At 48.5% G+C, this 22,164-nt stretch overlaps 1 protein-coding gene across 2 annotated transcripts in view; it reads left to right on the top strand.

Moving 5' to 3' along the window:
• Nucleotides 1–380: 380 nt before the first annotated feature.
• The window catches only part of Kcnd3 (potassium voltage-gated channel subfamily D member 3), a 219,862-nt gene continuing 198,078 nt past the window's right edge, over nt 381–22,164 (top strand). For both annotated transcript variants that reach the window (XM_021158358.3, XM_021158357.2), the window contains exons 1-2: nt 381–938; nt 7,132–8,314. In XM_021158358.3, coding sequence (XP_021014017.1) covers nt 7,209–8,314 — 1,106 coding nt within the window. In that variant the 5' untranslated portion in view covers nt 381–938; nt 7,132–7,208. The remainder of the gene's footprint in view (nt 939–7,131; nt 8,315–22,164) is intronic.

Below are 22,164 nucleotides of genomic sequence, written 5' to 3'. Positions count from 1 at the left end.
CCCCAGCCACACACGCCCCCGAACTCACGATCACGCCGCACGCCCGGCTCCTCCCCCACCCCCAAGCCAAGCTCACCTTGCCACGCTCGCCCCATGCCCACCCTCGCCGACACACGCGCTCACACTTGCGTCCGCACACTCCACTACCACCTCCAGGCACACCCTAGGATTCCTCCACTCTCCTGGGGAGACGCACCAGGCTCTGCCTAGTCTCCCCGCCCCCCCGCTCCAGCCCCCCACTCACGCGCGCGCCCTACACACACACACACACACACACACACACACACACACACACACACACACCCTCGCGCAGAGTCACTCCCCCTCGCACGCCCTCGCCCTGGGCACCCTCCCGCGGCGAGGCTCCCGGGTCCTCCTCCTCGCTCCCTCCGCTGCCTGGCCGCTCTGCTCTCTCGGGCCCGGCCTGGGGCCGCTCGGCCCGTGGGGATCGGTGGGGAGCGGAGGGCGCAGCCTCGCCGCCTCCCCCGGACTCTCCTCTCCGCCCCGCCCGCGCCGCGCCCCCACCGCCTCCTCGGGAGAGGGACCTCGGGAGAGGCAGCCCGTGGCCGGCCCGGCTCCGCTCTGCGCGGCATCAGCGGCGGCGGGGGCAGGGAACGAGCGAACCGGAGCTCACGAGCCCGACAGCGGAGCGGCTAGGCGGGGAGGAGACACGCTGCCAAGCCCGGGCTGGAGCGGCGGTGGCGGTGGCGGCGGCGGCGGCGGCGGCAGCGGGGGAGGGACGGCCCCACGGACGGACCGACGCACGAACCGACCGAGTGAAGGAGGGACGAGCGAGCCTTCGCTGGCGAGGAGGAGCCGCCCGAGCGGCGGCTGCTGGGCGCTTCCCCGCGCTGCTGGGCGCTCTGCGCCTCGGCGGCCCCTGGCCGCAGCTTCCTCGCGCGCGCGGGGCGCGGGGCCTGGGGCTGGCTACGGCGAAGGTAAGAGGGAAGCGACCGAGACTCCCGGAGCCAGCAAGTGCGAGGAGCGCTGCTCCCACGCCTGTTGCTCCGGCTGCCCACGCGGCACCCTCCCACTCCCGCGCCCGGGTGGGTGGGCGCTGGGGCGCCGGAAGGATTGGGGGTGGGGCCGGGCCGTGGGGGAGCAAGCAGCCGGCCTGGGGGCGTCGGTTCCCTGGGTTGCAGAGCCACCTCCGGGCATTGAGGCGCTGAGAGGTTTGGGGTGGGGGTGTGAACCTCTGCCCTCTTGCCATTGGCCTGCCTTCCCTCGCTGGGCGCCAGAAACAGCGCCCCGGGATCTGGCTGCAGGTGGCGACGGTTTGCTCCGTCCCAGCTCTTTGTGAGCTGAGAAGAGAAATGGCTGAGAGTGGAAGCTGGGAGCCGTTTGGGGCGCTTCGCAAAGTTCTCCAGCCAGGCGAGCCTGTGTTGTGCCTGTTAGAGGATGAGGCTAGTCCAACTCGTCCTGCCTGGCACATCTTTCCTTTCCCAGGAAAGGTCCCATAAGTATCCCGAGAGACCATAGGAAAGGGGGTTCAAATTTGTTTTAACAGGGTGTTTACACTAGGGATGGGCAGAGAAGTTACCTGGAAATCAACTAAATTCCTGTGCTTTCTTAGTGCTGGCATTTAATTCAGCCCACGTTGTTCTCCTTTCATCTCGGGCAGCCTTGATAAGTCAGCAACAGGCTGAGAGGTTCCAGACCTGAAATCAAGGCAAAGAAAGTCTCCGTGTATTTGACGGAGCCTCTGAACTTTCACGGGGTGATAGGCGGCACAATGCAATCGGTAATCAGGTTTTACATGAATGTAGGTGATGCTTGAATCGATGCCTTATTTACTGTTACTTCCAGGGAACCTGAACATTTAATCTCGGAAAGCGGGGGGCAGGGGGGAATCTGGGCATTCATTCAATGCAAAGCATGTGTACATTTCCCCATGTGGACACATACCGGCCCACTGAAAGGAGCTGATGTGTTTATTTTTTCCATGTTGCGTCTTGAATGCTATAAGACGCAAGTACACAAGGGACCTCCAGAGGAAGAACGATTAACAGCGTCTTCCCTTTAGCCGTTGAGGAGGCTGGAGAAAGAGTTTGGGGAAACTGCACTGGCCATTCTAGGAGCTAGGAGAGGCGCTGTAAAGAAGAGGATCTGCAGGTCCCAGGCCTGTGCCCCACGGGATCTCCAGCATGGCCCCCCATGCTCATTTCATACCCAACAAAATCCCGCAGACACGGAACAGACTCCCTGGGGGCGTGAAACAGTTCCCCAGACCAGCTCTGATTTCTGAGGACTCTCCTCTGAGGTCATTGAAGGGCAGATCTTGGTGATGTGACATGTTTATTTGTTTTCTTGTTTGTTTGTTTTTTGCTGCTTTGTGTCTGTGTTCAGGTGAAGTGGAAGTGTCAAACCCCAGGACAGGAGGTCTGCCTTTTCCTTCCTTCCTTCCTTCCTTCCTTCCTTCCTTCCTTCCTTCCTTCCTTCCTTCCTTCCTTCCTTTCTTTCTTTCTTTCTTTCTTTCTTTCTTTCTTTCTTTCTTGACCCTCTGCTTCTAAAATAGACGTTGCTTAGCAGGCAGCTGACTTTTTACAGCAGGAGAAAGTGTTCTCTTTTTCTTTTTCAGGATTTTTCATGTTTGTCATTTCTGCGTTTACCTGGTTTTAATCTCTCTCCCTCCTGCATCCCTACCTCACCCCACAGCCAAATCTTTCCTACTGTCAAACTCTTTTGCCACAAACAAAAATAGCTTCAGAGTTTTCATTTGTAAAGCACCCATGCCCTAGTAAAGCCGTGGTATGGGAGGCGTGTGCGGTGCCATTGGCTGGAAATGGGGCCGCACTATAGTGCCTGTTGCAGGGTTCATACCCAGGCCAGCTCTGAGAGGCACTGGTGCTGTTAGAGGTGAGTGTTGCAGCAGGAACCTGCAGAAGTCCTGTTTAAGCCAGGTCATCCCTGCAGGGTTGTTGGGTGGGCGTGGCTGGTATGGACTTGAGGTTGTTGTCTGATACGATGATAGTCCTCTTCCAAACCGAGGTGTGTACATGTATGTCCATGTGTGCACATATGCACATGCACACAGAAAGCAGTAAAGGGATAATTGCTATTTTCTTGGTACTCTAAACCCGAACAATAGGTTCTGAATCTCCGGAGATGATCTGGTACTTGCATGGACCCTCTTGAAGAAAAGACTGTCCTGGATTATTGTACAGCGTAAAAGTTTACCCTTGGGACAAGAGACTTTAGGATAGATAGGGAGAGAATTAACGTTGCCTTGCTCTGAGCTTTCAATTACCCATCAGAAAGCAGTTTGTGAATTACTCATGGCCTTAGAAGAGTTGACTCAGAGTAGAAGTTGAGTGCATGGAGCTCAGCTTGCAAAGTCAGGCAGCTGGCAATGGGATCCCAGAGTCCAAGGGGCAGTACCGGGAGACTGGCAGGAGAGAAGGGCATTGTCTTCTCGGAGCCATGTGTCTGGCTAACAAGGCTCTCCCGAGTACGTCCTGATTCAGCAGTCTCTTAATCTTTGCCATTTGAACCCCTGCCAGCGCCCATCTTAGATATAGCAGGGGTGTTAGGGGTCACAAGTCAAAGAGCCAGGAGGGGCTGGAGGTCTAGTTCTTTTCTAGGAGGGTGAGTGGGTTTCTGTGGGTAGGCTGGACCTTAGATTGCTTTGGGTTCCAAGTGATGCAGGTTGTATGCCCTGTTCTGGGCACCAGCCTCATCAGGAATTCCCAGAACTCCCTCTGCTGAGATGAGGCTCAGGCTAATTGCATCCTCACAGCAACCAACCCAGATGCTCCACTTCCCGCTCTGCATGGGCAGCCATCACAAGGCAGTTTCGGAGAGACTGGAGCTGTGGCCTCTGTGTCCTGGATCCAGGAGAATGATTAGAACCAATGGGTCCTCTGTCACTTTCTTTTCTAGCTCCTTCATTTTACAGATGAGGATTCTGCAACCCAGTAAGTTAGCAGTGGCTTGCTTCCAAAAGTTCAGGATTGATAGTATCAAAACAGACTGAAGGGTCCCCAGAGCCCGTGCTCTCAGCTGCCTGCTTCCGTGGGAGCATCAGGATTGGGCTGCACCTAGTTCAGGAAAGCCATTGGCAGTGAGTCAAACAAGGTCTGTGTTGAAATATGTCCACGCATATATATATTGACTTAGTCACTTCGAAGGAACCTTCTAAGGCTTGGGCAGTTTTGTTTTTTGTTTTTTGTTTTGTTTTGTTTTGTTTTGTTTCCTGTCACCAATAGGTAGAAACATCATAGGATATTTTTCTGGGAAATAAATTAATGTTTTGTGATATGAAAACATGCCTTGGACAATGCCCAGAGCTTTGTCAGTGCTCAGGAAACACGACTTGAGTCAGAATTGAAGTGATCTATACCCAGTGTATGGCTGTTTGTTTCCCAGAGCCCCCGCCCCTTAGAACCCTAGCTAAGTATATGATGAGGGACAGGAACATCTGGTCCAAAGAAAACCTATTTCCTTGTAAGGGCGAATGCTTGAAGACAACTACACGATGCAGGCCGTGTTCCCGAAGCTTCTCTCAGTGGTGTGTGGGTTACTTGCTGCTGTGGATGGATAGTCTACACTCTCTTCAGTTCTCTCAGTTCCTATAATCAAGAGCACATCAGGCCCGTGCTGTTTGTCTATCCTCTAAGCAGTGTTACCTATAGGAAATGTCACTGTCATTCTTGTCTTCTGTAGCATCTGAACAGCCTTCTTTACTAAAGGAAGAGAGGTTCTTATGAAAACTTCCCCCTAGCATGCAGGTGGGGAAGCTGAAGCAGAGATCAACTCCTTGGGGACACTTAACTGAGACTACAGTCAGTTCTCGGGCCTTGATTCTTTGGGATTCTGACTGAACTCCTCAGAGTTTAGTTTAGAAAGAGAATAGCCATCTCTGAAAAACCTCAGGAGACGGCAACAAGGCACAGAGTTGAACTGATAGAGAGCAAGCAGCATCTATAAAATAGTGCTCCTGGCTCCAGCACCTCCTCAAGCATGGTAGCACTATCGCTGCTCAACGGGCTGGATTGATTACTCCTGTAATCCAAGCCTGACGTGGCAGGTGCTAGGGAAGAAAGGCAGAGTGCAGAGACCATCAAAGAAGGAGAGTCTGTGGGAGAGAAGAACACATTGCTGAGAACAGGTAGGATTTTAAAGAGTAGGATGAGAGAAGGGGCGGCAGGATATATAGCAGACTGACACCCAAGGTTTGTCCGTGAGAGAGTCTCTGCTCTGGTTGGAAGGTAGTGGGGTACCTGGGATGTCTGGATGATGCGTTAAGCTGGGTCCCTTTATGAGGATGCTGGAATGCCAGGCCATGGCGTTAGGATTTTATTTCATAGGCTATAGAGTAGAGCACAAACAGAACCTTGCTTTTAGGACACTACTCTGGGTGGAACGAATTTCAGGGTAACAGGAGGAATCTGGGGGTGGGGAGGGGAGTGAGGCAAGAATGTCAGTGGGAGGGAGGGCCAAAGGAATCCAGGTGATCTTAGTGTTTCATGAGTGGGCAGCCCTTTGAGTGGGTGTGAAAGAAAGATACAGGGTGAGTGGTCCAGGGCAAGGGATGCTGTGAACAGAGGTGAGGAGCAATGTTCTGGATGGAGACAGGTTAAACCTGTCTGTTTCAGAGGCATCCAGGTAGAAAAATCCCAGTAGCAGCTCAGGAGAAGAAGAATCAGAAAGCAGGAAAAGTGGTGCTCCTGGAGAAATGAAGGCCAAAACTTACCACAAGTCTCTGTGGAGTAAAAAACCACCCAACAACCACAACCAGACTAACAAACAACACAACAAACTCCAGAAGTCACCTCTGCCTCATTTACTTCAATATAGAAATAAACCAAGTGAGTTCTAGAGAATCCAAATGACTCCGAGTTAGGATTTGGCTCTGTGCTCTGCGATCAGTTTAGGATTAGTGGAGTCGAGCATGCCAACCCCAAACAATTTCCCGTCACTGTTACGTGTGTTTCTGTGTCGCCACATGTCTTCCCACAGATGGTATACATTAGGGGATTGCAGAGTCATTTCACTATCATCTTTAAAAAGCCAGATCTGGGAAGGTAAATCTGCTTTCCAAAGCCAAATATAGTTCTCTCTGTCATGAGTCCCTCCATCCAGGCTGGTGACTGGGACATGTGGTTCAGAAAGCTGGGAGTGGAAGGCCAAGGGTGCCCAGGCTTGAAGAAGTCTCGGAGGGTGCAGTAGAGGACAGGTGAGGGAGCCTGGCATGGGATGGTGTATTGTTACATAATGGGAGGGAACTCTGGGTTCTGGGCAGATGGAGACAGAAGGCAAGGAACGTAAGGAAGGCAGTGAGAGTGGCTCAGCTTCCTCTGAGGAGGGAGAGGGACTGTGTGTGGAAGGCAGGTGGACAAAGAACCCAAGAATTCCTTCACTGGGTGGGAGAGAGATCCGGTACAACCAACAACACCCCACCTTTCCCTTACAACAACACCCCACAACCTTTCCCTTATCTGTCCATTTTGCTTCTGAAGGCTGCAAGTAGATAGTAGGTTGCTAGGGCAGGGACCAGGCCAAGCATCCTGAAGAGTAAAAAGCAATTTGCCAGCCTTCTCAATGGGAGTTAGGGGTAGAACTTCACTGGCTCTGGGCTTCTTTGGGTCACCTGTCTTGACAGAATTTTCCAGAATTTTCCAATTCCAGCCTGCTGGAGTCTTCTTCCCACCAGGGAGGAATAGAAAGGATGTGTTTACTTGATATCCTTCATTGGCACCCCACTCCTGATTACCCTGGTGGATGAAGAGTGAAATAAAAATTAGCATGTTTATCCCACTTTTAAATTCGTTTAATGAGAACTCATTTACCCTCTCCCAATTTAAATTCGTAATAACGCCATAACCTTTCAGAGCTCATTATTACCCATCTTCCCAGATCTTCCTGTTAGAGAAGCTTGCCTTCCCAAGTCCTCCTGGGACCCCCTGGAGCTTGTCACTTTGTCAGTCTGCAACATCTGAGGACCCTGCTCTTTGCTCAGCCCCTTGTGAGGTGCTGTCCTTGTATCACTATTGTGGTTTCTTTTGGTGATTTTAGTTTTTATCTGGCCATGGGGACTTACTTTCTCACTTAGCAATGATCCTTCCCTTGTTCCTTTCCTTCAAAAACTCTAAGTGGACTCAGCCCCTTTCTCTGCTCTCTCCTACCCTCCAGGGAGTCACTGAACTAACTAACTCCAAGCTGGTGTGTACAGTGTCCGAGCAGCTACCAGCCCAAAAGCTGGAGTCACCATGGCGGCAGGAGTTGCAGCCTGGCTGCCTTTTGCCCGGGCTGCGGCCATTGGATGGATGCCAGTGGCCAACTGCCCCATGCCCCTAGCTCCAGCGGACAAGAACAAGCGGCAAGATGAGCTGATCGTCCTCAATGTAAGTGGACGACGGTTCCAGACCTGGAGGACCACTCTGGAGCGCTATCCCGACACCTTGCTGGGTAGCACAGAAAAGGAGTTCTTCTTCAATGAGGACACGAAGGAGTACTTCTTTGACCGTGACCCGGAAGTGTTCCGTTGTGTGCTTAACTTCTACCGCACCGGGAAGCTGCACTACCCACGCTATGAATGCATCTCTGCCTACGACGATGAACTGGCCTTTTATGGCATCCTCCCCGAGATCATCGGAGACTGCTGCTACGAGGAGTACAAAGACCGCAAGCGGGAGAATGCAGAGCGGCTCATGGATGACAATGACTCTGAAAACAACCAGGAGTCCATGCCCTCTCTCAGCTTCCGTCAGACCATGTGGCGGGCCTTCGAGAACCCACACACCAGCACCCTGGCACTGGTCTTCTACTATGTGACTGGCTTCTTCATTGCCGTCTCGGTCATCACCAATGTGGTGGAGACGGTGCCATGTGGCACCGTGCCTGGGAGCAAGGAGCTGCCGTGTGGAGAGCGCTACTCGGTGGCTTTCTTTTGCCTGGACACTGCCTGTGTAATGATCTTCACAGTGGAGTACCTCCTCCGACTCTTTGCAGCACCCAGCAGATACCGCTTCATCCGCAGTGTGATGAGCATTATCGACGTTGTGGCCATCATGCCCTATTACATTGGTCTGGTCATGACCAACAATGAGGACGTGTCCGGGGCATTTGTCACACTCCGGGTCTTCCGAGTCTTCAGGATCTTCAAGTTCTCCCGACATTCCCAGGGCCTACGGATCCTGGGCTACACCCTGAAGAGCTGTGCCTCAGAACTGGGCTTTCTTCTCTTCTCCCTTACCATGGCCATCATCATCTTTGCCACTGTGATGTTTTATGCTGAGAAGGGCTCCTCCGCCAGCAAGTTCACAAGCATCCCTGCGTCTTTCTGGTACACCATAGTCACCATGACTACACTAGGGTAAGTCAGTACCACTGACCTGAATAGGGTGGAGATGGGTTGATCGCTCATGAAACTTTAGGTGGTGTATCAGGATCGAGGAGAGGATGCATGGAGATAGAAGCCCCTTGCTCAAGTCATGGGGGCCAGGGAAGTGGAATAGTCAGAAAAGGAATGAGTGATTTGTTTATGGGTGGTGACTTGCTCTGAATTGAGTTTGCTGGGGGAGGTGAGGCACGTGTTCTATAAAGCATGGGAAAGTACCTCACCATGTCTGTCCTCCAGGCTCAGTGTGCGAGATGGCAGGGAGGAGTGCCTCTGAGGACCATGAAGGAGAGGAAGGAGAGCTGTGGGCAGTGGGGTAGAGAGTAGGAGAAGTTGGGTGAATAGTGTACAGTCTGTCCATGCAGATTTCCTACTACGTTCCCTGCTGTGCCGCCTTCTTTGTAGTATATTTGCAAGCTGCTTTCTCTTTTGCCTGGTTTCGTTTCTGCTGCCACAGACACTCATGGATTCGATATCTCTGATTAGAATTTCTCTCAATGACATAATGATTTTGGGTTTTCTGAAAAGCAAGGTACTGGTTTCTTTTCTTTTCTTTTTAACTCACAAAAGAAGGGACAGTCTTGTTTTATCAGCTGGAGTCAGAGATGGAATGACCCCAGTCTACCTGTGTGTCTGTGAAATAGTCTCAATGGGTCATGTGGTCAGACAAGCAGCAATATCATCAGCGAGACGACTACTCAGTGAGGGCTCAGGTGACTTTCTCTTCCAGATCTCTGAGTTCTTCACTCCACTGAGGTCACACAAATGCATTTATGATGCTGGGATGTGATGCTCTCCATCAGAGGAAGGGGTCCCAAGAAGGAGATTAAAATCTTCACCCTAACAGGATTAGAGCAAATAAAGGCCGCTTTATGGAGACAGAGATTTCAGAGGGGTTTTTGCCTCAGCAGTTGGAAGCCATGAGACTAATGAAAAAATCCCTCCACAATTCATATGCCGGGTCTAGATTTGCTTAGACGAGGAAGCGTTATATTGCTGATGGAGAATTCATGAAGCTTTTTATTTGGTCTTTGACAATTCCATTGGTGGGATCCTGGTGATTCAGTTGTTTTTGTTTTTTTCCTGGCTGAACCCCTGTTGTGCTGCTGTGGGTTATTCCACATTGCTGCGTGTGTTTATTGGGAATGGCTGAGCAGGTGATTGGACCTCTTAAAGTGATTACATTTGTCATTCTGCCACAAGGGAGGAGCAGGGAGGAGAGCAAGGGATGTCACCATCCATTTGCGAAGGCCACATTTGATCCAGGCATTTGCTTTACTCTGTCTGTCTAAAGAAAGCTACACAGCCATTCTTCCCAACCAACACACGCACACACGCACACACATACACACACACATACTTGCATGCATACACATATGCACACATGCACACATGCATACACACACATGCATACACATATACACACATGCACATACACATATGCATACACACACATGAATACACATGCACACATGAATACACACACATGCATACACATACACACAAATGCATACACATATACACATGCATACACACATACATATACATATACACACACATGCATACACATGCACACATGCTTTCAGATGACTGCTTACCAGAGTAAGGGTATTTAACCCTGGGGCTTTATCTTTCTTGGAGCAAATGGAAGATGTAAGCTTTTGGCAATATAGGATGTTTGGGATATTGTGAGCTGAGGGCTTGGCTTCATATTTCTCCCTTCTGTGATGACCCTGGCCATCCTTCATCTTCCAAACAAAACAAAACAAAACAAAACAAAACCCAGGTACCTCATCGTGGCACTCAGGGATGCCCCTGATAAGATCCAGTCACCAGTGCCTTTAGTTGCCTCTTGGTGGGATTTGAGACAAGAAAGGGAGGAATCTGTATTGGGATATATCCCAGGCAGGTAGATTGATGGGTGTCAGGGTTAAAATGGGATCTTCTTGAAGGAGATTAATAGGAACACGACTGGCCACCTGCCCATTACTTTTTATGATTAGTATAATAGCATCTGGGTGTCTCCTGTGTGTCAGCAGTGTGCTGAGCACTTTGCATATATTATCTCTAAGTCCTCGCAGCAGCCTTGCGAGGTAGGAAAAGCTCAGTATTCCTTAAAGATGCAGAAGGTGAGGCTCAGAGGGGCTCAATAAATTCCCCAGAGTCACAGAGCTGATTTTTGGACGCCAGTCACTCTCTGTGTCTTCAGTGTCCTTTCTCCTTTCACCGTGTCATACTGTTCCCACTCCATCATGGCCTCCAGTAGCAACCAGGCCTTTGGGCTTATTTTTACTTATTATTACTTGTTAAAAGATAGCCTCAAGATGTGTGATATTCTATTCTAGTCAAATTGCTAGTCAGGCAAGTATCAGCTTGCTGAATGTTGTATGCCAGGCCCTGACCTAGACACACAGAGACTGGACACAGCATACATTTCCTTCTGCACAGGACAGAAGATGTCATTAGAAATCAATGGCTGCTTTCATAGCTAAACTTGGGATTTTGCCGCTGTTTTTATTGTGGGGTAATAGTTGGTGCCTTTGAGTGCTCATCTGTAGAGGCAGATGCAGGTTCAGCATCAGGGGTAGAGTGTATTGGCCTCAGATTTACATTCTTGGAGTAGTTCAGGGCGCAGGCAGGCTACAGGAGAAGGTGTGTGAGAAGGGAAAGCATCCGCCTACACTGGAGATGGCTGTGGCTCCCCTACAGGTCCTGGACCTCCTCACCCCACTCCCCAATGGCGAACAGGTTTGCTTCTCCATCTACAATGCTCTGAAATGTCTAGCTTCTGAGGAGTGAACTAAATGAGCTAGAAAAGAAACTTTTAGTCCTCTCTTCCCTCAATTCAGACAAGTTCCAAGGAAGCTGTTCTTTTTCTTCCTTCCACCTGTCCGGTTGTGGCTGTGTGCAAGATCAAGCTGCTTTGACTTTGACCTGAGCTGGCAGTTGGCACCATTATCAGGCTCCTTTGTTTGGCTATACATAGCAGGTGCTTGACAAAATGCTTTCTATTGGAGGGGTCAGTGTAAATGGGGCACCTTCCCCATTTGTTTGGTCTGATGTCATTCTCAGTCTCTCCTAGATGTATCTGTCCTTTCTTGAGGGTAAATGTAAGGGTTGAGCCTGCAGTCCTGCAGCCTCTCCAGCGCTGGATGCTGTCTCAGCTCTGCTGTTCCAGGAGGGCGGAGACTTGGTGACTGATCTGTCCACTGAGATGCTCTAAGGGCCTCACTTATGTTCATGCCCTTACTAGGGGACTGTCTGGCTCAACCTGGAAAGCTTTCCCTTTCTCCTGGCTGATTTCTGTTCAAACCACATTCCCTGGCTGGCTGGTTTTAGCCCTGTTGCACCATTGCAGGAAGTTCATCTTTTTCCTAGTCTATATTGAATTTGAACCCCATGTGACTAGAAACTATGACAGACCAACTCTGCAGTGGTCCAATTGCCTCCAGCCAATCCCAGCTGTCTGCAGCCCCTCCCTGCCCTACTCCTTCCAGAGCTCCCATTTCTAACCAACAGCATTGTCCTCAGCTCTTTCTCAGAGCAGTGTCAGCCAGCTTGCTCAGAGGCAGCATAAGTGAAGGTGTTTGCTCTGCCAGGCTCAGGTTACCATCTCTGCCTGCTTTCCCACTACCTCACTCATGTGTTAGTAGATGTCCTCCAGGGAAGGATCTCCTGAAGCCAATTATCACCATTTATTTAATATTTCAAAATACTTTAAGCACACAAGAACAACTGACAGCCCAAATTATCACCCAGGCTTGAAGATGTCTTTCCTCAGCAGGCTCCTGTGCCGGTAGGAAAGACCCCTGAGCTGTGCCCAGGTTCCCCTTGTGCTCCCTTGACAGCTGAGCTCCCAAATGCACCATTCAAGGATTAATTTCCGTGTTCATAATTGATGCTATAAATAAAACAAATCCCCAATTATCTCAGTTAACAGAGGAAAGGGATAACGTGGAACTCCCAATATTAAATAAGACCAACATAACTAGTTTGGGAATGTATTCTATGAGGTGAGTTTTGTCAAAGCAAATTTCCCTTCTTAATTTTGCTTAGCTTTGATTAGTATTATGGTGGATCTGGACTGGCTGAGCAAGTCCTTGGGGCAACTCAGGTGAGGCCATGGGGATGCAAGAATTTGGGAGCGTCTGGGTATGTGTCCACAGGGGCTGTGGTGGGCTGGAGAGCAGCTTCAGGCCTGGATGGGCTGGACAGCTCTTGGACATCTTAAGCTGGAGGGTTGGGGGGAGATAGGCTTGGAAAAGGCTGAGGAAGGTATGGAGCAGCCTCTGCTCCACACCGATGGTGGCTCACTTACGTAATTGTCATCAGCAGCCTGTCTGTCACCTTGTGCTCTGAGATGAGAGCATTTTTGACAGTGTCCAAAAATCACTTTAACAAAAGCAGAATCGATTTTTTTTTAACTTCTTCCAAGCATGAAGCAGTCTTCAGGTGATTTGCATTTCCCTTTAAAACCTTGTCCTGAAGAGAGCCTGCCTGAGGCTCCAGAAGGCAGAAGTGCTTGGCTTGGAAGGAGAGCGAGCATGGAAGGTTGAGGTTCTTGATCAGACCCCCCCTGTGCCAGATATGAAGCTTGTGTGAGATGTGGTTTTTGTTAACTCGACAGTTCTCAATATTCTGTCTATACTTTCACAGGGATCACCAATACCTCAGTCTAGATACTGGCTGACAAAGTTATCTATGTGGGGTGGACTCCCTGCTCATATTTTGCTTCCTGATAACGAATGTCCTGCAGGTCTTTTCTTTGTTAGCATTTCTTAACTGATAGTTCCCTGGTGCTGGAATTCCCAAGAGAGGATGCAAACTTACATCTCAACAAAGGATCTTCCATCCGTTCAATGTTTGTGAATGCCTACTGTGTACCCGAGGGCATTGCTGACTCTCAGAATACACAACCACTATAATTGTGTGACAGTCCAATGTGAATCTGCAAGATGAAGCAAACATCTCCCTTCCTCAGAACAGGAACAGTCATCTTCCCACTGTAAACCTCCGTCATCTTCTCCAAAAAGTTTTTCAAGAAGTGAGCAGACAGGGAGGGCGAACACTTGGGACTTCAGCCTTAGGAGGGATGGGACTTCTTGCAAGGAATGTTTGTTGTGAGTTCTTGCATAGCATCAGGCTACCTGACATGGTCATCTTGAGACATTCCAGGGACACGGAGAGGCCATAGGTAAGTTCCTGCCTACCATGCCTCTCTTCATTCAGCTGTCTTCCAATATTCCATAAATACTAAGTTCTAGGCACTACTATTCTTGCATTCCAATAGAAAGGGCAATTCAGTAAATAGATGAATAAATATGCACTATTAGGATATGTAGAAGAATAGAACACATCAGGACACATAGGGAGTGCTGAGTGTATTTACTCTCTTAAGAGTCAGGTCCCCTGGAAACAGGTCAGAGGCTTAAAATTCCCCAGGGACTTCCTATTCAGAGCCACAGTGGCATGATTGTCACAAGCAACATGCTTGAGTTGATTCTCCCATTAACTTTCTGATCTCCTGCCACCCCTTGCAGAAATTCCATTAGGAATTTCCTTCTTCTTCCAAGAATACCATATTAAGGAACCTCCTACCTGATGATGTTTTTGCATGTATTATTCCTGCTTTTCTCTATTATGTCCATATTCCCTTAGGTCTCTGTTTAGCATCTGAGAGGCCCTTTTTGATCCCTTAACATAAAATAACGTGGCAATAATGCAGGCAAGAGATGGTGGTGACATCATGGATGAGAGCAACAGAGACTGGGGAACTGAGAGACCTTTGGCTCTTTACAGGTAGAGGGCTGGGGCGCTAGCTCAGTGCCTGCTGAGGACTTGAGATGGAATCCCCAGCACCTACTTGAAAGCCAGGCAAAGTAGCACAACTATGCTCCAGCACTGGAATGAGCCTACAACTCATTTGCCAGTCAGTATAGCTGGGTTGAGGTGCTTCAGGGCAGAAACCCCTGCTTAAAAGTTAAAAGTGGAGAGAGATAGAGGAAAGACAACTGAAGTTGAACTGTGTATAGACCTTTGGCTTCTATACACATGTGTGTTGGAGAATATCTACTTGTAGGCACTAACAAGTGGAACACATACACACAAAGTAGAAAAGACAGTAAGCTTTCTCAGGAAGTATTCACTGGCCTTTCTCCCATTAAACCAGCTAAAGTTCATGGCAGGAGATTAACCATGAAGACCTTCTACACCCTTGGGAGAAACATTGGCAAGAAGAGGCTTGGCTCTAAGACCCAGGGCATCTAAGACATCAGCAGGGAACCAGTAAGCCCAGAGAACCAAGTTGTAGCCACAGCATCTGAGAGAGGAATAGGCTGGCAGCAGGGCCGGAAAGCTGGATGGAGCGTTCCTTTTTCTTACCCAGGCAATAGCTACTGATGTGTGGACAGCTGGCCTGTGCTCACCATCATGAGGGGCCAGCCCTGGCTCTGACACAGAGGCCACTCTGAGACTGTGGTTTCTGCTTTGACATAGAGTTGACCCAGGGCTTCTGCAAAAAGAGGTTAACTCACATGGGTGGCACTTTGAGCAGCTCAGGTGCCTCACACAGGAGCCCCACGATGCCTTTGCTCTGTGATCTGGCAATTCAGATCACTGCATTTTTTGGAAAAGGATTTCCACGCTGGTTTTCATTTCACAGCTCTCTTCCAGAACGTCTGGAAATCAATCTCAACCTCTCTGTGCTCGGCTTTGTTTGTGCTTCTCTCTTTAAGCACACTAAACATGATTCTTCCCGAGGAACCACAATTACTCTGTCTTGAAATACTGTAAACAAGAAAACAGAGGGCCCTCCCCCTCCCCAGCCTGGGAAGAACCCCCTCAGCTGCTGCTCGAATGGGTTCAGTTCTTTAACCCAGGAAGGAGTGCTTGTCCTAGGCCGTGCAAAGCTCTGGATCACGCTCCACAAGGGCTTAGAGCTCTGAGCCAAAGACTGGAGCAGCGGAACCTTCCACCATCCTTGGGCACAAGAGCCTTCGTACAACTAGCCGTTTCTGGGAAGCTGAGCCTGGAACACTCATTTGCAGAGATTCTTCTTTTGGTGATGTTCAAGTCAGTAGTTCTCTTCTGGGGAGTAGGAAGTCAGGCCTCAGAAACCATCTTTGGAAAGAGTGTGTAATACTGACCTCAGACCAACATCTAAGGAAGATTTGTGCTTGGGAGCATCTCCAGGACAGGCTTCATGCCGAGTTTGGCTTCTTATTTGCCCATCTTGTTTTCCTTGGGACACACCAGCCAGCCCCATACAAATGGTCGGTCTGTGGGAAGGTGGGATTGGGAAGGAAGAGAGCCCAGCTTTGGCTGACCATAACTAGGTGGAAGAAGATTACATTTAGCTCATGTAATCATATTCTGGGTGCCAGGACTCGAATGAGTGTCATTAAACTGAATCAGAAAAAATCGTTTTAATATAAGTGCCACCTCACACACAAGCTGGTTGATGGAGAGATGGATGAGGCTGGAGACGCCTCCTTTGTAACACGATGCAGTAAAATCCCATCACCTTCATTATTTCCCACCAAAGCAACACATCAAAATACCCCTGAGTGGCAGAACAGCTTGAATTTAATATACAGAAAGTCCAATCAAACAATAAATGGATGGAACTATATAAAGAACCCATTTTCTGGGAGGCTGGCTCCATTCTCTGGGATTCAGCTCCCTGACACATGAAATGTGCATCAATTTTCACCAACTAATGCAGCTGCCGAATCACCACATGTGATATTTGTTTGCTTCAGAAATGGCAAAGGGGACCTTTCCCTCCCACATTAACTGGCTATCAATGCAAAATTGCAAATCTCGTTTCCTTTGATTTGCATCCAGTGGCTCCCATTCTCCCAGCAAGGTACCTTGCAGTGCCAGCCAAAGTGGAAGGATGGCCCCCCACTCCATCCCAGGATCCCATCACTTCATAATCTTCTTTGAACTAGGGTGAGCATCATAAGGGCCGAGAGTCTTTCTTCTCAGCAGTCATTGTAGGGACTTCTTGGGATGTGCTGACACACTCTGAATGTCTGTGACATTATGGATGGTCCATAGTCCTTCTTTTGATGTTGTATGGAGCAAAAGTTTCATTCTCTGTTGGGTCCCTCATACCAGCATACCTCTGCACATTGTCTCCCGCCCCTGTCTCCCAGCCAGTTATGGAGAGATTATAAACATAAATATCAATAGATCAGTCAGACAGAAGAAAACAAAACTAGCTGCTCAAAAATCATACGATACTGTCAGAGGCTCATAGAAAATAATGGCTTTTTTTCCCCTTCAGGTATGGGATCCTTCTCAAAGTTATTTTTCCAATGACATGAATAGCAGAGTTAACCATAATTATAGGCTTATAGACTCTTAAGAGGCATCATTAGTTTACCTTTACTAAAGTGTACTTTAGCAGTGGGGGAAGCTTAGGAGAATTAAACTAACCAGTATCAAAACCACAGATAGCGTAAGTTTCATTTGATTCAGCAACTATTGAATATCCTGTTTGCAAGGTAATGTTGGAAATATAAAAACAAATAAGAGGGCTGGGTCTGTAGCTCGGAGGTACAGTTCTTGCCTATTGCCTAATATGTGCAAGGCCAATGGTTTATTCACAGGTACTGCTACAATGAGTGGGATGGGAGAACGAGAGAGGGAGAGGAAGGGGAGAAGAGAGATAGCCTGGGAAGTTTATGGTATAGCAGGGGATGTATGTCCACAGGCATGCACAAGAAAGAAAGGGCCATGTTCTGAAAAGATCAGAAGTGTATATTGCAGAATAAATATTTAATATTTGCTGATAAATGATTGGCCCCACAGAAAAGGTGAATGACATTTTAGGCAGACCAACAACGGCAGGTAGGATTTTAATAAGCGGGAATGGGAAATGCAAGTAACTCATGAAAGGGCACGATGCTTGGGGAGCTTGGCTACTGTTTGCTGGGGTTTAGGATATAAGAACAGAAACATGGCTTATAATAAGTAGGAACAAAAGGTTTGCAGGGACTCAGAGGATCCAAAATAGGAAGGCAATGAGCTCAGTTGGTAGGCATCAGGAGCCACTCAAGATGTTCAAGGTGCAAACAGGAGGTAGATTCACTTGGCAGCTGGTTCCTGGATGATCATTGGAAGATCTTTTGGATGCAAGACAGTCATTCACAGACTGATCAAGTAAGAGATGAAGAAGTTCTGACCCGAGATAGCAACAACAGAATACGAGAGGACTTGAATGGAAACAGGAGTCTGAAGGAACTTTGGAATATAAGAGTGGCTAATGAGAAGCATGGAGCTGCAGATTCTAGGGAAGGAATGTGTTGGTGGGTGCTCAAAGGAGAAGGACCATGACCTTGACTTTGGGTCTGTGAAGTTTGCTGATAACCCCAGATGTCCTCTGAATAGAAAATGGCTCTGGGGCTCCTCCAGGAGAACAAGGCTAAGTGAGAAAATTGGAAGACTCTTGAAGGCAGGGTGCTGAGGAAGGAACTTTGAGGAATTCTTCTTGACCTGTGTCTTACTTGAGCGCACAGCCATTTGGTACCATTTGCAAATAACTTTACTAAAACTTCTATCTTATCTTTCTCCTTGGCCTATGGAAATTCACTTCCATACTGTGTTTCTGCTCTCACTAAAAAGGAAGATTGATCCTCTGAGTTTTATTTATTATTATTTTTTTTAGTGTCCTACAGTGATAAGTAAATAACAACACCCATCAGGAGAAAAAATTTGTTCGTGGGTCTTACAAAAGAAAATAAATAAATATGCCCTTATGTTGGCACGTGGCTAGGAGATGAGATTGAAATAGTCACAGACAGACCAAAAGCCATCTCTGTCTGGCGGAGGGCTACAGTTTTTGCCAGTCTTTTGCAGTGTCAGACCCTGGGACAATGTTTCAAGAACTTGAGACATTTCTTCTCCCACTTGCTTTCTTCTTCCTCTCCGGGGTGAAATATGTTAGCTGAACCTGTTGAATCACGGGACCTACCTATCCTCTGACATGGCTCCCACCTCTCATTTGGGTTTTGGGGAAGCAGCTAGGGGAAATGATGCTTTCATAATTCAGTAAACATGCCTCACAGCAAACAAGACACAAGCCAAGTTCATATTAGAAGCTTCAATGAGAGAGAAGGGAAATAAGGCTCCAACCCCACGAGCTGGAAGTTTGATCCTACCCTGCACATGGGAAGGCCACGATGCTGTGCTCAAGCTCCCACACTGCAGTCACACTGAGGTCTTTTAATTCCATTTGAGTTCACTGGGCCTCCTAATGAGCCTTGCCCCACTAAAAGATGTCTGTGCTCACAGAGCTGTATTGCAGGCCTCAGTAAGGAAAGAGACATGAGTGAGACACAAGAAGAAGGGGACATCGGAAGTGGTATGTTAATGAGGGCTCCATGGAGGCTGTAGCATTTCAGCTAGACCTTGAAGATCCTGATGGAAAAATGAAATGCATTAATTGGCCATTTATTTAACAGGGATAGTGAGAATGTCATGCATTATACTAGGGCAGTGTTTCTCAACCTGTGGGTCATGACCTCTCTGTTGGGAGGGGGCATAGATCTGGTATACAGCATAACAGATATTTACATCACAGTTCATAACAGTAACAGAATTGTAATTATGAAATAGCAATAAAAATAATCTTATGGTTGGGGGTCAGCACATAAGGAACTGTATTAAAGAGTTGAAGCATTAGGAAGGCTGAGAATCACTATACTAGAGAAAGAATTTGTAGTGTAGACAGAACAGATAAGTTCTTGGAATTGACAACCTAATAGATAAGATGAGAATGAAATTTTGACTTAAAAGCCACAAAGAAAGGGCTAAAGTTGGGAAGTGAGAGGAAGGGGAAGCCTGATGTGTAGGGAAGTCTAGGGGTCCACAGGACCGAAAGGCAGAGGGACAGCAGCTGCTCCCAATTTCCTGCGTGGCAGCACCCCTAGCAGTCTGTTAGGAGTCCGAGAGAGGCTGTGTCCAGGACACAGCGATGACTTAAGAGCTGTGATTGAGCCTCTTTAGGGCTGTAATTCAGCAGTGGAGAAGTGAGTGTTTGCCATCTGTGCTGAAGATGGAATGAGTGGAAATAGGTTCACCCTGACCGCGAGAGACTACCGCCATTACTCTTCTCAGCAGTAGCTGATGATGCTTAGCCCCAACAATGGCCGAGTCATACGCTTAATACAGGTTATTTAGAACGGCTCACCCTCCCAACCACCTTAGAAGAGAGAGGTTTGCTATTGCATCTGGTTTGTAGTTAAGTCTTGAGGCCTACTCAAGACTGACTGCTTGTCTGTGGAGAGACTGGGTTTCCCATAGAGTTGGTCTGTATAGCATCCACTCTTGTCCAGTCACCCATCAGCCACTTCAGTCCAAAGGAAACTGGAGGGTGTTTCCTGAGAAATGAAAAAAACCTTCCTGGTGTTGTCATGTGCAAAGGAGAGAAAGATACAATGATATTGCAGGGTTCATGTATAAAAGTTATGAGAGAGAAGGATGAACATAGAATGTAAGGACGAAAATATCTAAGGGCAGGGAGACCAAGCCAGTGGGCATAGGCATGTGGGAACTCAGCTTGTCTGGGCTTGTGGAGACATGGACGCTGGTGACAGGCAGGTGGGGAGGTTACATAGGCAAAGCACAGCTGATGGGAAGGGGGAAGACAACACAGGCAAAGATGGGAATTCCACTACACTGCAAACTCTCCCTTCCCCAAGGAAATACACATACTACATAAATATCTTTTATGATAACTTTTTCAAAAAAAAAACAACCTATTTTCTTGCTTGAAGAATTTCTGGTCCCAAGTGACCTTGTTTGGTGGCATCCCTGACCATTCCAGAGGCCTTTGGGCACTTCTCATCCTTTTGGCTGGCCCCTCCCAGCCTCCTAAAGGTATCACAACTCAGCCCAATTCAGAGTTGAGGAACACTGGCCTGCGAGGGAAGAGGGCTGTGTTCTTTTGCCTCCTGTCCCTGCCTTTCCTCACCCTTAGCAACCGGCCCTTAGCAACCGGCCCTTAGCAACCGGCCCTTTGTAGTAGAACTGTGACTACTTTTACTTCCACAAAGATGGGAATGGGGAGAGGAGAAGTCACCTGGGGGTTGTAACCCCTGAGCTATCCCGGCCAGTGCTGATCCCAGCCAGTGCTGATCCTTCCTTGAAGAACCCTGGTGCCAGGTATGGATAGTTCTAGATTTAGGTATTCCCAGGAGTGTGGCTATGAGACTGTTCTGCCTCTTGCATGGTGCCATTCTTGCATGGGAGAGATGGAAAAGGACAGTATACAGTATTCAGTATGTGATGATCCTAGGCTACTTCTGCATTCCCTTCTTTCTTGGCCCCTCTCTCTGCCTGCAAAAACTCCTGGAAGCTGTCCCAAGATTTCTGCACCTGAGAAATGTCTTCAGAGTCATAGTGACTTCAGCCTCCAGCCCCATCTTCTCTTTCAACAGGAGTGTTTCAAGCAAGCAAGGGGTGCTGTGTCAGTTAATAAAACATTCTCCTGCAGCTGGACTGGCACACTCAGAGCTTGGGCAGAGCTTAGGGAGAGATGAGGAAACTCCATGCCCACTCCCTGATCCCCACCCCTACACCGTGCCTGACTTCCGAATATCTCCATGTAAGGGCAGCTTCTCATCTGAGGAGGAGAGGCTGTGGAGTCCACTCTCAGAATGCAGTACTTTATGCCTGAGCTGGCTTATGTGAGTTGGCCAAGTCCTACAGCTGGGGTGGGGCTCTGGGGAACAGTAGAAAGACCACCAGATTGGAAACCAGGGGAGGTGATTTTAGAACTAGCTTTGGGAACTATGTGACCTTGGGAAGGCTATCTCTCTTCTCTTGTTGTTTGTATCTTCTTCTAAATGATGAGAGGGATGTATTTGATGACTTCTCAGTTCCTAGCTAGCTACTAAAGCCCTGAGCCCTTTCTGCTTCCAAGGAAAACAGGTCATTAGCCTAGTAGCCTGAGTTATCAACACCAGAAGAACTGGCCTTTAAACGGTCAGACACTTGGCAACCTTCCCATTTCTATCTCTTCTTCTCTAATAAGAAGTTAAGAATCCTTATCCAAAGTCCCCCCAATGAAGTACAAGTCCATGGGGAGGCCTGAAGACCTTGCTTGGAGATCCTCTTCCTAGGAAGCCTTCAGGAACTTGGGGTAAGGAATAGGTTATAGTCAAGGTCTATGTCTGTTGAAGCCCCAGGGCAAAAGCCCTGCTGGAAAAAGCAAGGAGTTGTGAATTCAGTTCTCTGGAATGATCAGTATGGCCACAAGAGTGGCATCAGGTATCAACCCTGTGACAAGGGCCTTTTAATGGAACTCGTTCACTGTCTCTCTTCGGGGTTGGGCTTACCCATTCCAGCAGAGGGCATCCAGTCTGCCTCTGTGGCTCTGGAGATGGGGAGCTGCCCCTGTCTGCTGTGGTCCGTTTCTTTATTGGCAGAAGTCTGGGAGGAGTCAGTGATCATAGGGCTCTATATACAGAACCCATTTTCCTCCATCTCATCCAGAAGAACACGGGCTTGGAGGAACCAAAAGACTCTCCTAGAAAATAATTCTGGAAGGCAGAGATAATCACAGAAACCACATGGAGACTCGGATATCTGTCCTGGGATAAACAGGGTGACCTGGTCTCAGTAGAGTGTGCATGGAAGCTTCTAGGGTGAACCACCACCCAGGGTCCTTGCTAAACCTGTGGGATAAACAGTCAAGAACCTATGCAAATGGCTGGCTTGTGGGAGTGACTGGACCCACCATACTGTCTCCCACTACTCACTGCTTGGGCACCTCCATCTTTTCTATACCCCACCTTCCTCACCAACTTATTTTTCTT

The sequence above is a fragment of the Mus caroli genome, unplaced genomic scaffold (genome assembly GCF_978045245.1).
Source record: "Mus caroli unplaced genomic scaffold, Mus_caroli_1 scaffold_3, whole genome shotgun sequence".
In the NCBI taxonomy this organism is placed as follows: domain Eukaryota; kingdom Metazoa; phylum Chordata; class Mammalia; order Rodentia; family Muridae; genus Mus; species Mus caroli.
The sequence above is the reverse complement of the archived record's forward strand: the minus strand, read 5'-3'. Positions and strand labels throughout refer to the sequence as shown.